General features: G+C 31.2%; 1 protein-coding gene across 5 annotated transcripts in view; it reads left to right on the top strand.

The window, feature by feature from the left end:
* LOC143240498 (vinculin-like) overlaps nucleotides 1-15,602 on the top strand; it is a 129,321-nt gene extending 113,719 nt beyond the window's left edge. For 4 of the 5 annotated variants that reach the window (XM_076483049.1, XM_076483041.1, XM_076483037.1 and 1 more), the window contains 2 exons: nucleotides 713-730; nucleotides 6,212-15,602. In XM_076483049.1, the coding sequence (XP_076339164.1) occupies nucleotides 713-730; nucleotides 6,212-6,381 (188 nt within the window). In that variant the 3' untranslated portion in view covers nucleotides 6,382-15,602. The remainder of the gene's footprint in view (nucleotides 1-712; nucleotides 731-6,211) is intronic. The other variant, XM_076483027.1, reaches the window with a different exon arrangement.
* The last annotated feature ends 395 nt before the right edge of the window (nucleotides 15,603-15,997 follow it).

The following is a 15,997-nucleotide window of genomic DNA, read 5'->3' as shown; positions in this document are numbered from 1 at the left end:
TCTATTTAATAGTGTATTAAAATAGCAGAATATAAGTGACCTATAGTGGTTATAACCTGTTTTAGGTCCGTAAATAAGATAGTTATTGACAGAGTTCTTGTAGTAGAGAGTGTGTTATGAAGAAAATGAGTATTTTGTTGTAAATTATAATCATAAAACAACAACATTAAATATATTACTTTTCTAATGTAAACATTTTATCTGAATTGATTTAAAATGCTGTTATACTTCATAAATAAATTTATATAAAGGGTTTTATATAAATAAATTTTATAAATAAATATTTATAAATACTTTATAAATCATAAAACACCAACATTAAATATATTACTTTTCTAATGTAAACATTTTATTTACAATTTAAATCTGAATTGATTTAAAATGCTGTTATACTTCTAATGAAATATTCTAAATAGATTATACAGTGTGATAAATTTCCTTTTTAGGCAGTTTTAAAGTATTTTATGAATTATTTGAGTGTTTGTGTAAGGGATTGTCAAATGTATATCCTTACTGATAAAGTATAATACAGGCTTTCTGTTTTGACGGATAAATATATCAGTCCACAGTATATATTTAATCTCATGTAAGGTGGTATGATTGATATATGGTATAACTAACTGAAAAATAATTATTATCTTGAAAAAATACTTTTAATCTGGTGTTTAGTTTAATTCAAAGTTTTAATTTTCTTTTTCTACTTGCCAATTAGAAGGAAAAAATACATCAAGTAAGTATGGACATTTCATTCCCAAATTGTTTAAGTCGTAACTAAAGCAGTTTAAGAAACCAAGTAAAATGTGTGAATACATTTACTAAATTGTTTAAGTCGTAACTAAAACACTAAGAAATCTAATAGTATGTGCACTGAAGTGACATAGACCTAAACAATCAAAATAATTGCTTCAACCAATAATATAATTGATTATATTACAAAATATAAAAGCTTCATTCAGTAGACACAAAATATTAAATTAATAAAGTAAGAAACAAATTAAAAGTGTATTTCATCACACAGAAACAGGAAAACTAATGGTTTATGCTTTTTTCTCAACACATTGTGCAAAAAAAATTCCCAAGGCAAGATAAAATGAATAGCTTTATGATGTTATGGATGTCACTGTGAAAATATTTATGCATTGCTAAAAGGTAATGGCAATCTATGTATAGCTCTGGTAAGTATTGTGTAAATAAACCACATAGTATACATAATTTTTACTTTCAAGGACTAGACATGCATATTTATGCCATTCAAAATATGTATTGAAATTTGAGGCTAATCCTTCAGAATTGACAAAGCCTTTGGTTGCTTAGTTCCATATTATAATACAGATGTACATAAAACTTTAATAATCAGGTAGTCACATGTTTTGATGCCCTGTACCTGAAACTATTGATTGGTAATTTTAGGATCCAGTTGCTCACTCAAACCTTTTGCTGTGATTAGATCAAATTGTAATGTCATTGCCTCTTACAGATTTTTATTTAAAAGTTAATTAAATTACTTTATTATAAATGTGTATGAATAAATTTGGCATCAACCTATAGTTAATAAATCAAATTTTAACATTTTATAAGTCTTAACTTAATTTGAAAAGGAAGCATAATAAATCTTAGTATTCTCTTGTATGAGAATCATGTCATCAATTTGCACCTTCTTCACTGTTTCTTCCATTCACTGTTCTTTCATTGCCTCTTTCTGATCCCCTGAGTTTAACATTTATTTTGCATTATGGTATAAATATTACTAAGGCAAATTATAATTTTTTTATAGCTTTCAACCTTTGTTTATGAAGACACAAGCTAGAAAGCTATGCCCACTTGCCATATGCAACCTGTGACATTATCTCTTTTCTCAATTGTCAACAGTTATCTTTAATGTTTACTATTATATAGCTTTTAACCAACAGAAAGATAAAATATTAATTTAATAACTAACATATAATGCTATTCAATTCTCAGTACAGTTTTTATTTCTATGGTCTTCACCTCGAAAGTTGCTGTCACATAGTTCAAATTGAATAGTTAAAGGAATTATTTTATGCACTTCTCTCATTGTTAGAAAACCAGTTAAATTATAATAATCACAGGACAATGTTTGCTTTTGTACATGATAATGCCCCATGTTCTTATGTGCATTCGTTAACTAAATAAAAACTGTGTACTTTACAAGTTACATATTTACACAAAAATAGGCTTAATATTCATCAGTAGGCCAGCATAAAAAAAAAAAAACAAGCTAAATTTAAATACTACATTTCTTGTTTTTTATGTGTATTTATGTATTGATTATTATAAAAGTAACTAAAATGTAAAAATTAGAAACATTTTAGGGTAGATAAGATTAATTTATTAATTTAATGAAAATAATGATAAGTTTTTCTACAAGATATGTTCATGTGTTATGCCATTCAGTAGTACAACTTGTGCTATGCATTTGCTGAATGACTGATTTACAGCTTGCCATCATGGGATTAATAGTTAGATACTATTCAAGGGTCAATAAAACAGTAAATTAAGTTGAAACACTAGTTGGCTGTTATGAACCTTAAGATAAACAATTGTAGTTTTCTGTTACAAAGTGCAGTTGCTCTTGTAAGACAAAGGGTAATTCAGATTTATTTTGTATTTTTTGTGGTGGCTACGAGATCTATCAAATTGATGAATTTGTATGGAGCTAGGGTTGAGAAAATAACAGATAAAATACAAAGTTTTACTGAAAAAAGTTTGGTATTCATTTAGGAGATCTTAGAGATAAAATTTGAAAACTGTAAAATGAATAAATATATTTTTAATGTTAACATGACAACACCTTGCACTCTGATTTGGTGCATTCATAGATAAATCTTTAGTGAAAATATTTAATTACAAAATCCAATTTTTTTGTACAAAAGACTTTGAATATGTATTAAAATGTTCAAAATTAATACTTATATAGTTAATTTTTGTACATTATATCCAGATTTGTTTATTAGCAGTGAAATGATCTAATCAGTCATCCATGAAATGCTAAAGCTCTCTTTCATTAAGACAGTGGTTCCTAACCTTTTTTATGCCCGTACCCTAAAAAATTTAATATGTTCTTGCACCCCTCACAGTAATTATTTATTTAAGAATATAGGTGAAGGTGGCCAAAACAAATTTTTATAATTAGTTTTTAATGATATATAAACGAAAACGAAACATTTGGAAAAGAAAAAATATTACAACAAACTAAAAGTTGCGTTAACCCTACATGGCCTACAAAAAAATAAATTTTCATCCATGCATGAAATGAAATTTCTTTGAATTTAAAATGTTCAAATGTTCATAAGCCAATTTAAATTTAATGACTCTTTTGTTCCTGTTTATTTCTTACAAGTTTTTCAAAGCATGGCACTTTGTTGCTGATAGCAATCCACAAGTCGCCTGTGCACCCAAGTGATTTCTAGATTTTGTCTTGATTGACAAAAGGGCACTAAATCCAAACTCACATAAGTATGTCGTCATGAATGAGATGAGCACATTTAGTGCTTTTTCACAAAGTCTTGGAAACATGTCCATTGCTGAACACTAGTATTGTTCTAAAGTTTTGCTTTCAAACTGCATTTCAAGAACTCGATTTGTACGCAGTTCAATAAGATCTTCCTTCAGTTCTTCATCATCAGACATATCCAAATTGAAGGAGTATGGATTCATAATCCATTCTTCAGAAGTTTCCAGTTCTCCTCCAAAATATCCATCAAATGACTTTGATAGTATTTCCAAATGATCCCCAGTTTCTTCACACACACGTGGAATTAGAGACTCATCCTCACCTACCATTTCTTCGAGTGATGGAAAATTTGAAAGATTCCCTCTTTTAACTCATCGACACCAAAGGTGTAATTTTTCTTTGAAAGGATTTAACTTTTCACTGCATTTCAATATGTTTATGTTTTTCCCTTGAAGAGATACACTCAGGTCATTCATACGAGTGAAAATATCACTCAAATACACTAGAATTTGGTTGAATTCTTGTGATTCTATTTCCCCCTGGGTAGATCATAGTTATGCTCCTTCAGAAAAGTTTTGACTTTTTCTCGCAGTTCAAAGAAGCTCATTAAAGCTCTCCCACATGACAGCCAGTGGACTTTTGTGTGGAAAAGCAAAACTGAATGCTCACTTTCAAAATCTTCACAAAACGACTTGAAGAGGCAGTGGTTTAAAAAGCGACCCCTAATCCAGTTGGTGGTCTTCACAGAAGTGTCAAGGACCTTTTTCAACTTTGGAGGCAATGTTTTTGATGCCAAAGCATGTCGATGAAGAAAATAGCGAGCATATTGCAAGTGCAGAATCTCTTGGTTCATCAGTGTAAAAAATTCTGGTTTATTTCCTAGCATAGCAGGGCCACTGTCGGTACACACAGAACAAATGATTTGGATATCTAAATCATATTTCGCAAAGAAGTCCTTCACACACTGGAAGACATCTTTCCCTTTCGTGGCTGTTTTCAGATTTTCATAGAACAAGAAATCTTCCAATATGGCACCATCATGGACATACCTCACTAGTGCAATGAGTTGACTGCAATTTGCAACATCAGTTGTTTTGTCCAATTGGAGAGAAATTTTCAAGGGACTAGCCCTGATATCTGCAATAATTTGGTCCAAAATGTCCGAACTCAAATCACCAATTCGGTTTTGAATAACATTATTTGATAACGGCACTAATTTAAGCTTGTTTGAGGCTTCTTTTCCCAGAACAATTGTTGCCATTTCTAATGCACATGGTTTGATCACCTCTTCTGCAATTTTATGGGGCTTCTTTGATTTGGCTACTTTATATGCCATTTGGTATGAAGCCATCAGCAGTGGTTTGTCAGCAGATATAAAATTTAATTTTGGAAGGGTTGCTTGAGAATCAAAGCGGGCCATTCTACCTTTCAATGATTGAACATCATAGCCTGCAACAGCTGCTCCACCATGCCAGTTGTTGAAGTGTTCCTGCAGCTTAGATGGCTTCACATTTGCATTTGAAAGGACATTATCACAAAGCATGCACTGGGGTTTTTTGCAGATCCTCAGTTGTTCTGATGCAAGTGAAACCAAACTTTACATAATCATCATTCCATTTCCTTTTCTTTGACATAATGAAGTTTTTTTGCACGAACACAGAATCAACAATGCATTGACTACCATAGCATCATTCATGGGTTTACATACTCTGCGAAACTTTCTAGAACATTCTCGAATATATGTCACATGATGTCATCGGTTAATTCTGGATACTTCTGGAAGTTTCTTGAGTCACGATAACGTGAATACATAACATAAATAAATAATAAACACTCTAAGACGGTGTTCACAAATGTAACCTAATTAGTTGTGCTGAGTATTTGGGTCACGTTTACGTTTTGTGTGTTGTTTGTTTACAGTTGTACATTAAGATTTCGGTCTGTGCCAGTGACGGTAGAAACGATAGTTTATTGTAACAAGGTAAAAAGCTACATCTGTAACAAGAAAAATAAGAAATAAAAATAGAACGTAATTTTTGAATATATAGGACAGTACCCTTGACATAAACAAAAAAAAAAAATGAAATGTTATCTCGCACCCCTTGGGGGTGTGAGCACCCCTAGTTGGGAAACCACTGCATTAAGGTAAGGATTAACTTCTTAATTTAACAGTTATCTTTTTCTTGTATCTGGAGAGTATTTTTCAGCTGTGGCTGCTTTTACTTTGGTTCCATTTTATGACTTAACTGTTGTTTTTGAAAGTAGTATTCATTGTATAATTTTAGTTCATTACATATTTTGTTAATGAAACTGACAAGTTTATGTCCAAAATGAGTTGGTTTGGTGTATTTGTAATGTGTTAGTGATCTCCTTCTCAACTGGTTTTAAGACTTGTAAAAAATAAGTAAAAGTGGATCAAAATCCTCAATAAGTTGCTTAAGTGTTTACTTAGAAAATAGAGTGATCTTACTTATACAGTTGAATAGGTAAAAATGTTTGCTTTATTTAGCTTAAAATACCATCTACACAATAACATCTGCTTCAAGTGGAACAGTATTAATGGTATTGTTTTGTGTGAACTATTGAGCAATGTGAGTGATAAGTTATTGGGCATCTTATTTTGTTTTTACCAATATATGTTACCTTGTACATTCTTAACATTAAAGCTAAAATTATTTAATCAATTTTATTATTTATTTTTATGTTAAATATGTTTTTTTATCTTTTAAAAATTAGGAACTGAAGAAGATCAGGAAGCTACAGACATGTTGGTTGGTAATGCCCAAAACTTGATGCAGAGTGTGAAGGAAACTGTCCGAGCCTGTGAAGCAGCTTCTATTAAGATACGTACAGACTCTGGAATTCAAGTTCGTTGGGTACGTAAGCAGCCATGGTATCAGTACTAAATCAGTTCAGCAGCCAAACATTATATTTTTTGTGTTGGAACTGACTTCTTACTTCAAAGGCACTGTGTTTTTTTTAAGTTTTCTAATGAGCACACATTTTTTTATTTAACAGTTTTTCCTTTCCATATGGTTCATTTCTGTTTTGAGGGTTTTGAAATTTCTATGCAATGGTCAAAATTCCATTTTAACAGTTCATTATTTTATTATTATACTTTTATTTTACATATTGGTTTTGCATTTTTATCCCAGTAGATGAATTTAGGACTAACCTCAATGTTTTTAGCTGGCTGAATCTCGTGAGATATAACTATTCTTGGGTTTACAGCTGAAAATGTCATTAACATTGAGGTTTCCAAAATATAAGTACCTCCTCTCACACTTATTGATATTACTCAACTGTCAGAATTTCTCCCTTTCCCATCTGTGCAGTATATATGTATAAAATATCTTTATGACACACTGCTCATTGGCATGAATTATCAGGTTACTGCTTTTGGCACAGAAGCTAATCAGACCTCCCCTGTTCCAACTTTGTTATCTAGTATCTCTCAGTTAAGACTGACTGTGATCTGATTGATAGTGAGATGGAGACATATATATGGTACAGGGGAGTTATGAGGCTGCTTCTGCCAATGATCCAGGAAATTCTGGAGAGAAATTAGACTTATTTTTATTAGAACTTTCATTTACCAGGTTGGCTTTTCATAAGGTCAGTTTGGATGAGCCACCTCTTATTTCTTTTCTTCAGTTAGTCAGTTGAAGGTATGAGGTTCTGGAACTTTCCCCAACTGCTTTTGAGTTTTCTCCTCATTTGATGACAGAAAGGTTTGAGAGTGGATACTTGATTTAAGTCAGGCTCAGCTGATGACCATTCTGCTCCATGCTATGGAATTGGCAATCATATTGTTACTTACTTCTCCCACTGTATGGATGGCTTTCTATCTTTTGGGGATGTGAACATCCCTTGAATCTCTAATTCCTTTTGGATGAGCACACAAGCAATTCCTTCAGTTGTTGCTGCACAGTCAATGGATTATGAAGAGTGATCCAGTGGATCACCCAGCCTCCTTACTCAGAATCAACATCTTAGACCTCAGGTGGAATAGTACTATCATAGGTGTTACTATACTACCACCTCATTCCAAAATTAATCTCTTCACAGATGCCTCTCTGCAGGTATGAGGCGCATATATCAACAGTCAGGAATTACAAGGCCTATGTTTGGGTGATGAAACTTTTTTTTGCATCAGTATTTTATAAGGGCAGTGTCTCAAAAACTAGATCCATTAAGGAAAAAATTGTCATTCTTCACTCTAACAATTCCACAGCAGTAACCTTGCATTTCCCATCAAGGGAGCGCATATCAGCCTTCTCGCTTGCCATGTTCTAGGTGTAATAAATTTGGTAGCAAATCAAATGCTCCTGATGGAATGGATGTCTATTGTGTGCTTTTTCTGGTGGATTTGTTCTCAGTTCATGACACTGATCATTACTGCATTTGCTATTCATAGGAATCCTCAACTACAGGCATTTTGATCATTGGGGCCTCATCTTCAGACATTGCAATAGATACAGTTATTCAAGACTGGATGGGATTACTTCTCTGTGTCTTCCTATTAGGCAATCTCTGTTGAGGCAACCTTGATCAAACATTATGCACCCAAACATTCTAAAGTTCAAGCATTATGCATGAAGTTATAAGGTCCTTTGAATGATGTTGAGGTTTAACTTCTAAGCTGCTTTGTGTTTGTTTCAATCTCTCTGTAAACCCACAGTAGACATTTATCAAAGAAAATGGCACACTTATCAAAAATAGTATCTCATAAGGAAATTGAACTTTGTTTGCCTGTATCTAAAAACCATATCTCATTTTTTGACCTGGATTTTTAACATAGGTCTAGCTTCAACTACAATTGCTTTATATAAGGCATCTTTACAGACTACATTTTGATGCTCTAAACATAAGAAATTGAGTCTCTAATGCTATCCAGCCTTCTTAAATTGTTTTGCATACTTCGTCCCAAAAGGCCTTTTCAGTTAACAAACTGGGTTATTATGTTAATATTACATGCTTTGTCTCAACATTTATTCCAGCCGTTTGTCTCATGTGCTATGTATCACCTTTCCCTTAGAGTGCATGTTTTTGTTTTTGCTGGGCTATTGATGTCATCAGTTAGAGTTGTTTGCAACAGGGCTCTTTATCACTCTACTTATTTACTCTTACTGGCAGCCAAACAAGGGGATAAATCCGTCTCACCTCTATGACTGCTCTGACCCAGTTCTTTGTTATGTCCAGTCAGGGCTGTGAAGTGTGCATGGCTTGTACTAGTTCTTTTGAGATGATAGACGTTGACTTTTTATTCACTGGGATCCTTCAGTTTGTTTAAATTTATCCATAATTTCCTTGACAATGTGGGTTCACAGATTGATCCATATTGCTAATTTTCGGCTATCTTTGCAGGAGAGAAAACTTCTGGAGTTGCATCTTATTGTCTTCTTCATGTTTCTCTGTCTTTAGTTTTTCAATTAAATTTCTTGCTGGAGGACATTTTGTTGGCTGGTTTGTGGACTTCTACTACTACTTTTTTCACACATTATTTAAATGATCTGGTAACTTCATCCTCTGAGGGTTTTTGCCTGTGCCACATGACCGTTGACCACATCAGCTAGATTGTAAGGAAGGTTAAGGATTTTTTTTACATTTTTCGTCTCTTTACTTTACAGGGTTTTTTTCTTCTTTCTTTCTTTTTCACTGGATCCTACTCTGTAACAAGTATTGCCCAGACAATGTACTTTTATCCAACCAATTCCACACCAGCAACCAGTATTTCAATATACTTTATACAAATTGCAAACAAGCTCTGTAGAAATGATATGTTACATAAGGCCACCTTGCAGCTGAGTGGAATTATTTACTATACTTGACCAACTCTCATGGACTATCATGAGTAAAACCTAAATGGAATATGTTCATTGTTGGACTGAATAAATTGGGAGTGGTTTACTTTTAAATTAAAACTTAGGTAACTGGTTCACTTATTGCACTATTCCCAGAGCACTGTTCCTCAGGGCTCCCCAATGCACATCACCCCCCAGGTTCTACTACTGGAACTATGGTGTCCTTACCACACCTGGTTTTCAGTTACTGGCATGGTGGATAGGGCTTTTCCTTCAGAGTGTTAGAATGTGTTCCTCCAGTCTTGGGGGCCCAGATGTTGGTTGGAGTAACACTAGCCTACTCGTAATACTGGTTGAGATTTGATGCTTTATTATCTGGTTGTACTGTGCATTGGCTCTTCTGTTTGATTAATATAGATTCAGTACATTGTTCATGGAAGATGGTCTACTATCTCCTCATAATTCTGAATGTAGATTTTCTCACTCTGGATCTTTGATTGAGCACAGTTGTTCCATGTCTTTCTAATTCCTTGCCTGCATGGTTGAAGAGTGAGGATGAATGTTCATAAATCCAGATCAGATAAGTTCTCTTTCTTTTGGTTGGGTAAGATATACATTATCCTATCATTCTGAGCCTGAGGTGTTGCCTTTCAGGCCTCTTCAGGTGTTGCAGACTTTCTTGTTGTGATTCTGGTGGCTCGTAACGTATCGCTCTGTGGCTACAGATTGGGATCTGCATATAAGTATACATGTATATATTTTATTCCAATTGCCATAACCACCAGAGTGAAATATAGGGACCAAGACTGCTTAATTCCTCCCCTGAATAGTGGAACCTCAGCTGTCTGATTGGAGCAGGCCTGTAGTGACGATCACATGTGTACAGTTTTACCCACAATACAGGAACTAAGTTCAGGGTTTTAGCTATAAGCAGGAGTGGAGGTATGTATAGCTTGGAAATTAACATTTTCTTAAATTCAAAATTTATTTCCAGTAATACTTACCTCTTCTGACACTCTCCTTCCCTTCCTCCTCACTGAGAGCCAGACTGGCATGGAGTCACTCTTGAAAAAGTAATAACATTATGTGAAGGAAGTGCTTACGTATATTACAAGGATAGAGAGTGCATTGATTCAGGTGGACAGTTGAACAATATAAATATTGCCAAGGGCAATTGAGTGGTATAAAAGACTGGAGAAAGTGAGAAAATTTCAGACCAACATTTAGATATGGAAAAGAAGAAACCCTGGCAGTTGAGCAATAGCTATAAATGTGAAAGGAGGTATGTATTAGTGGAAATACATTTTTAGTGTAAGAAAGTGTTAATATTCAACTGATGAAACATAAATTCTAATCTTTGTTGTGGAATTGTAAGAAAAGTGCATTTAATTAACTATACTCATTACAAAGTTAATTTTTAATCATTTGGTGTAAGTAGGTAACTTTTGATTGGAAGTTAATATTAATAAATTGTGTCTTCACTTTTTGTCTTATACAGTCATAATATCTGTTTTTGTTATTTTTATGTCCAAAGAATGAAGAAAAGGTACAGTTACATTAATTTTTACAGACAAATTAAAAGCACATTAACACCAAACAATTACAGGTCATAAAAGGTAAACGTGATTAAATATAAGTTGTCTAAACGTATATTAGTTGCTTTTGACAGAATTATTTTGACATAAATAAATAAAATATAGTATTATGCACAATTCTTTAAGTAAAAACCATGATGAAATACAAAAACTGATCAAAATAATAGTTGATGTGTATCTGCATTTGAAACTTGTATGTTATGAGGGAATATTATTTATTAAACAAAAATAAGTTATGAAATATAATTAAATCATTTACCAGTCTGCCAGAGAATTTCTAGTTCCTGAAGAAAAAAGGAGGAGTATCTGCAATTCTAAGTGATTTATGAAATTTAAAAATTTGGTTTAATTTCACATCTGTTTATTTTTATATTGTGTTTTTATGTTTTTTTAAAAAATTATCAGGTTTTACATCAGTTGGTATTGGCAATATTTCTTTATTTTTCATTGTGTGAAATTTAGTTTCAAACTGAAGGATGTCAGAATTGAAATACAGATTAATTAACAGTGATGTTTTGGCTTTTATATATCTAAGGTTAGTCTTGTTTAACATGTTAGACAAACATCATCCTGATGAAATGTCACTAATAGTGTTTCAAATCTTGAAGCTAATTAACCTCTTTATTTGCAAATGATGTAATAATAGCTAAATATAATAACTATGTACTTCTGGTTGATGTGTATCTGTTATTTATAACTGGTTCGAAAATTAATTATAGATTAAATAAAAGTAACTAAAATTGGAATGATGTCCATTTAAAATTAGAATAATAGTACAACAAATGCACTCTTGTGGTATATGAGTGATAACTTCTTCACTTTGAATAATGTACATATGCATACATTTTATTTTTTAAACGGTTATTTTGCATATTGTGATTATTGCTACCAGTATTCTGCAGGAGATTATATATTTTTATAGAAAGAATGAACTTAGAAGTTATTGTATCTGTTTGGGTTATTGGTTGCTTTTAAATTAAAAGGAATTTCTTTCAAGCAAGGGAATGATATTTTAGTGTTTACATAACACTAGCTACATACCATATTATAATTTTTATGTGTGTACTTACTTTTGAAGTGAAGCAAGTAATTGGAACCATATAAATGAATCAAGTATAGTTTTATAAAAGTGATGAAATAACTGCAATAGCTGAAAGTAAAAAACAAACAGTTGTTAAATTTTCCTTTTTTGTATGTTACAGTGGAGCACCATTAAGCCGCAGACCAGTAAACCGCGAAATCGCTTAAGCCGCTGTAGTAAGTCTTGTCCCAAAATTTTTGTTGTATTAAATCTACTACCTGGCTTTTTAAAGTTTCTCACACTCTCCTTGTCGTTGACACTGACATGACAAATGTGAACGAGGATTTAATAATTTATGCAACTGCGCAATATCGCTACCATGAGATTTAAAATGGCGCCCGCATGTAACACGGAAGACGAAATTTTACAGGGAAAAGCGAACCATCGCAATGCATTGGTCGTTTGTGTTAAAACGGCACTTGTCAATTGTATCTGAATAGTCTATACGTTAATATTATAATGATCATGCAATGGCCCGGATGAGGCTCCTCGGCGGAGCTGTTGGCGACTTCGGCTTTTCAGTCACAAAGGTTTAAGCCGCGGTTAAGCAGATTAACCCCCCAAATACCGCGGCTTAACAGCGTTCCACTGTATTTAAGAACTTTATAATTCAGTTAAAAGTACATTACTTGTTATCAGTTCTTTCAAAATGTTTCCAAGGAGTTTTACAATCAGTTATACTTTAAGTTGAAATTAGTAATGTGTATTCAAACAAAAATAATAGCCATTGAGTGGTATAAATATCCTAAAAGAAAAGGAAAGCCTTGTTGTGATATTAGAATTTATTAAGCATTTTTTTTTTAGAAAAGTTGTGTACATTATCAGACTTCAAAGTTTAGGTTTTTATTTATTCACTGTTTGAAAATGTGTCTTTATTTTGATAAAAGAATGTAATAATGATATTTTTAATCAAAATATGTCAGTAATACTGCTACGTGTAGTTTGTTTTTTATTTAGTGCCATATTGATGTCTATTAATGTTGTGTGACACTGAAATTTAAATCATTATAACTCTCCTTTTCACACAAATACTATTTTTTTGGAGGGTAGGATTGTTTGCAACATATTCCAGTATTTGAAGCTGATACTCTCTGATATTACAAAATTAAAGAAAATCTGTGAAGTGGAAAATCACTGGATTCTTTCAGATAACTGGAAGCATTACTGAGATTAGTTTTTAATATTTACCTGATAAATATATATGTTAAAACTACTATTAGAAAATTCTACAGTCACATCAGTAACAAATGTAACGACTAATCATATTGGATTTTCGATGTTTATCAAATAAAGGGATCTATAATATCTTAAAAAAAACTTGTAAATTTTAATGTTGTAATTCTCAAATAGTAATGTTTTTTCTACTTCAAAGTTTTTATATCTCTTTTAAAGCTCAGTAAGTTTTCAGCTTTGAATGCTGAAATATATTGACATCAATGTTAAAAAATTAATTTTAAATTAAATATGTCATTTTTAATCTGTAACTGTGTATAAACTTGAAAAGGCATAACTCTAAAGGTATGTGCCTGGTTGTCCGCTATTTTACAATTTATTGAAGTTTCAGAATTATAAGTATATATGATTTTAGAGTTAATTTCATACTTCAGAAAATGTTAAATAAGCATTATATTTACTAATTTAAGTACTAATAAAATTTGTTTTAATTTAGTGAAATTTTTACAGAATTAGGGTTTTAAAATGTGTTTTAAACTATATTTTTGTAGTGAAGTTCACCTGTTATTCCATGCAACTGTTACAATGCTTCAAAACTTCTTTTTGATGTAGATTAACTAAACATCAGTTACTAACATTATTTCATCTGTAGTTGCTTTTCTTTGATCTGTGATGTGTGGGAATAATTTGTTTCCATCCATAAATAATTTACATTTAAATTTTAGTTTAGTGAGCTGTATAGTAATTAAATAACAGATTGAAAACATTTTTCCATTTGAAATTTTTACTGAAGCTATATTTTGCTATGAATGTGAAAATATTTATGAATCTTTGCATTACTATGACAAATGTGAAAAACAAATGTTACCTTTTTAAAATACTGTGTTATAGGTGACTTAGGTTGTTTGGTGTGCTTGTGTTAATCCTTTATTTCATTAAAAGTTTAATCTGGTAAAAGTATTTGGACTTTTGCATGCAACTACTAAATATGAAAATATACACACACATTTAGAAAATTTCTTATTTGAAACGAAAATGATATTTTTTTTTTTTGTCGTTGTTTTCTTAGAAGTTTTAAATTGTCAAAATGTTAATGTGTAGTTATCAAATAATTTAAAAGAACTCAGATCAGTTTTTTTTATTTAAGTTACAAGAAACTGAGTTGGTGCTGCTTTTAATTTTATTAGTATTTCATACAAAATTCCAAATATTCACAATATATTAAATAGGTTTATAAACAATTTTATGCATGGTATTTTCACTTATATGCTGGTCAAAGAAATTTTTAATATATTTATGATCACCACTTTTTCAAGATACTAAAATTCTGAAAATGTGTTACAATAAAATATACTTTTTTTTCTATTAGTTTCACATAAAATGAAATAATTGAAAAGTTTGAAATATCGTTCAAATCATGCATTGCTAATGCCGATGATGCATTTAATTTAAAAAAAGTTGTAATAGCACATGAAGTCGGAAAAAAAAAATTATGTTATAGAAAACTTCAAGAGTCTTCCATTCTTATTTTATATGCTGTATTTTTTTGGTAGCTCTAACATAAGTGTCAACATTATATATAATCATTTCACTTATTTTGCTTGTCTGCTTTTTGTCTGTACAGTGATTAAACTTCACTGAAATGTTTCATGATGACTTAAGGAAATCAAGTAGTATAAATTTAGAATCTCTTAAGTATCAAGTTCAGTAAAATATTTCAAAATCTCCAGTTCTTGATTTAAAATACAAGATAAATAATTTTTGCTGTCTTTGCTTATAATTGGGTAGTGGATCATATGAATGAAGATTATGGTATTTCATTTTGGTTAAAATCAAACATTGTCTTTATTTCAACTCTCATAATAAATTTAATGCATCTTGTTTCATTGTGATTGCTTCTAAAACATTAATATAATTGTTTTCTAATAGTTGGTGACATCAAGTTTTCTAGCTTCAAAAATTAATTCTATGCAGATTTTTAAACAACTAAAAATTTTGTAAGAGTGAATGTTCATAAAAACGAAAATTGTAAATACTTGCGAATCTTTTCAAGTGATTACTTGTGTTGTAACTGTCCTGATCATTTAATGTTGTTCTTTGCTATATTGAAAATGTAAAATAGTGGAAGTTCGGAGAAGCTAAACATTGTGTAATTTATAGAATTAATCTTGCATATTCATAGAAATGTGCATCGCATAATAATACCAATTAGGACTAAATAAATATTGTAGTTCCTTCTGTTTTAATGTTAATCATGATTTTTATATCACTTGTTTTATTAGCTATCAAGAAACTGCAATTTGAAATAGATGGAAAATTCACACATATTACTTTGTGACAAATTTTGTACAATGAAAACAAGTTCCTAAAAATTTATTATAAGAAAGGAATTAAAATGGATGTTACACACATAATGCCAGGCTGAAGTTATTTTTGGTTTTTATAAAAAAGAAATAATAAATATATGATGAAAAGTATTGTGATATAGATTTATCTTAATGTTTTAAATATTTCTACAAAGATGAGACATTGATCAAAACTAACTCAAATGGTAAAATAAATTTTATTCATAAAAAAACATATTTACTCCTTCTAAAAATAAGTGCAATACCATTTATTTTTGCCTAAATTTCATACTAAGCTTCTTTCTTTTATTTCACCACCTCAAATCACTACAGTTATGTTATAATGTATTTGGTCCTTTATCCTTGAAATTAACACATTTTACCTCCATAAAATGGGTTTTGGTTTTTGCAAAATAACCAGGATGTGCTTATTTTGGAAATGGTAGCTGATTTGTATTTTCAGCTACTTATCTTTCTCTCTGTTGCTCATTATGAGAAAGTGTTCAAGAGAGTTCCTACATTCG

This window comes from Tachypleus tridentatus, chromosome 2 (assembly GCF_004210375.1).
Source record: "Tachypleus tridentatus isolate NWPU-2018 chromosome 2, ASM421037v1, whole genome shotgun sequence".
Taxonomy (NCBI): domain Eukaryota; kingdom Metazoa; phylum Arthropoda; class Merostomata; order Xiphosura; family Limulidae; genus Tachypleus; species Tachypleus tridentatus.
This window is presented reverse-complemented; position numbering and strand designations above follow the sequence as displayed.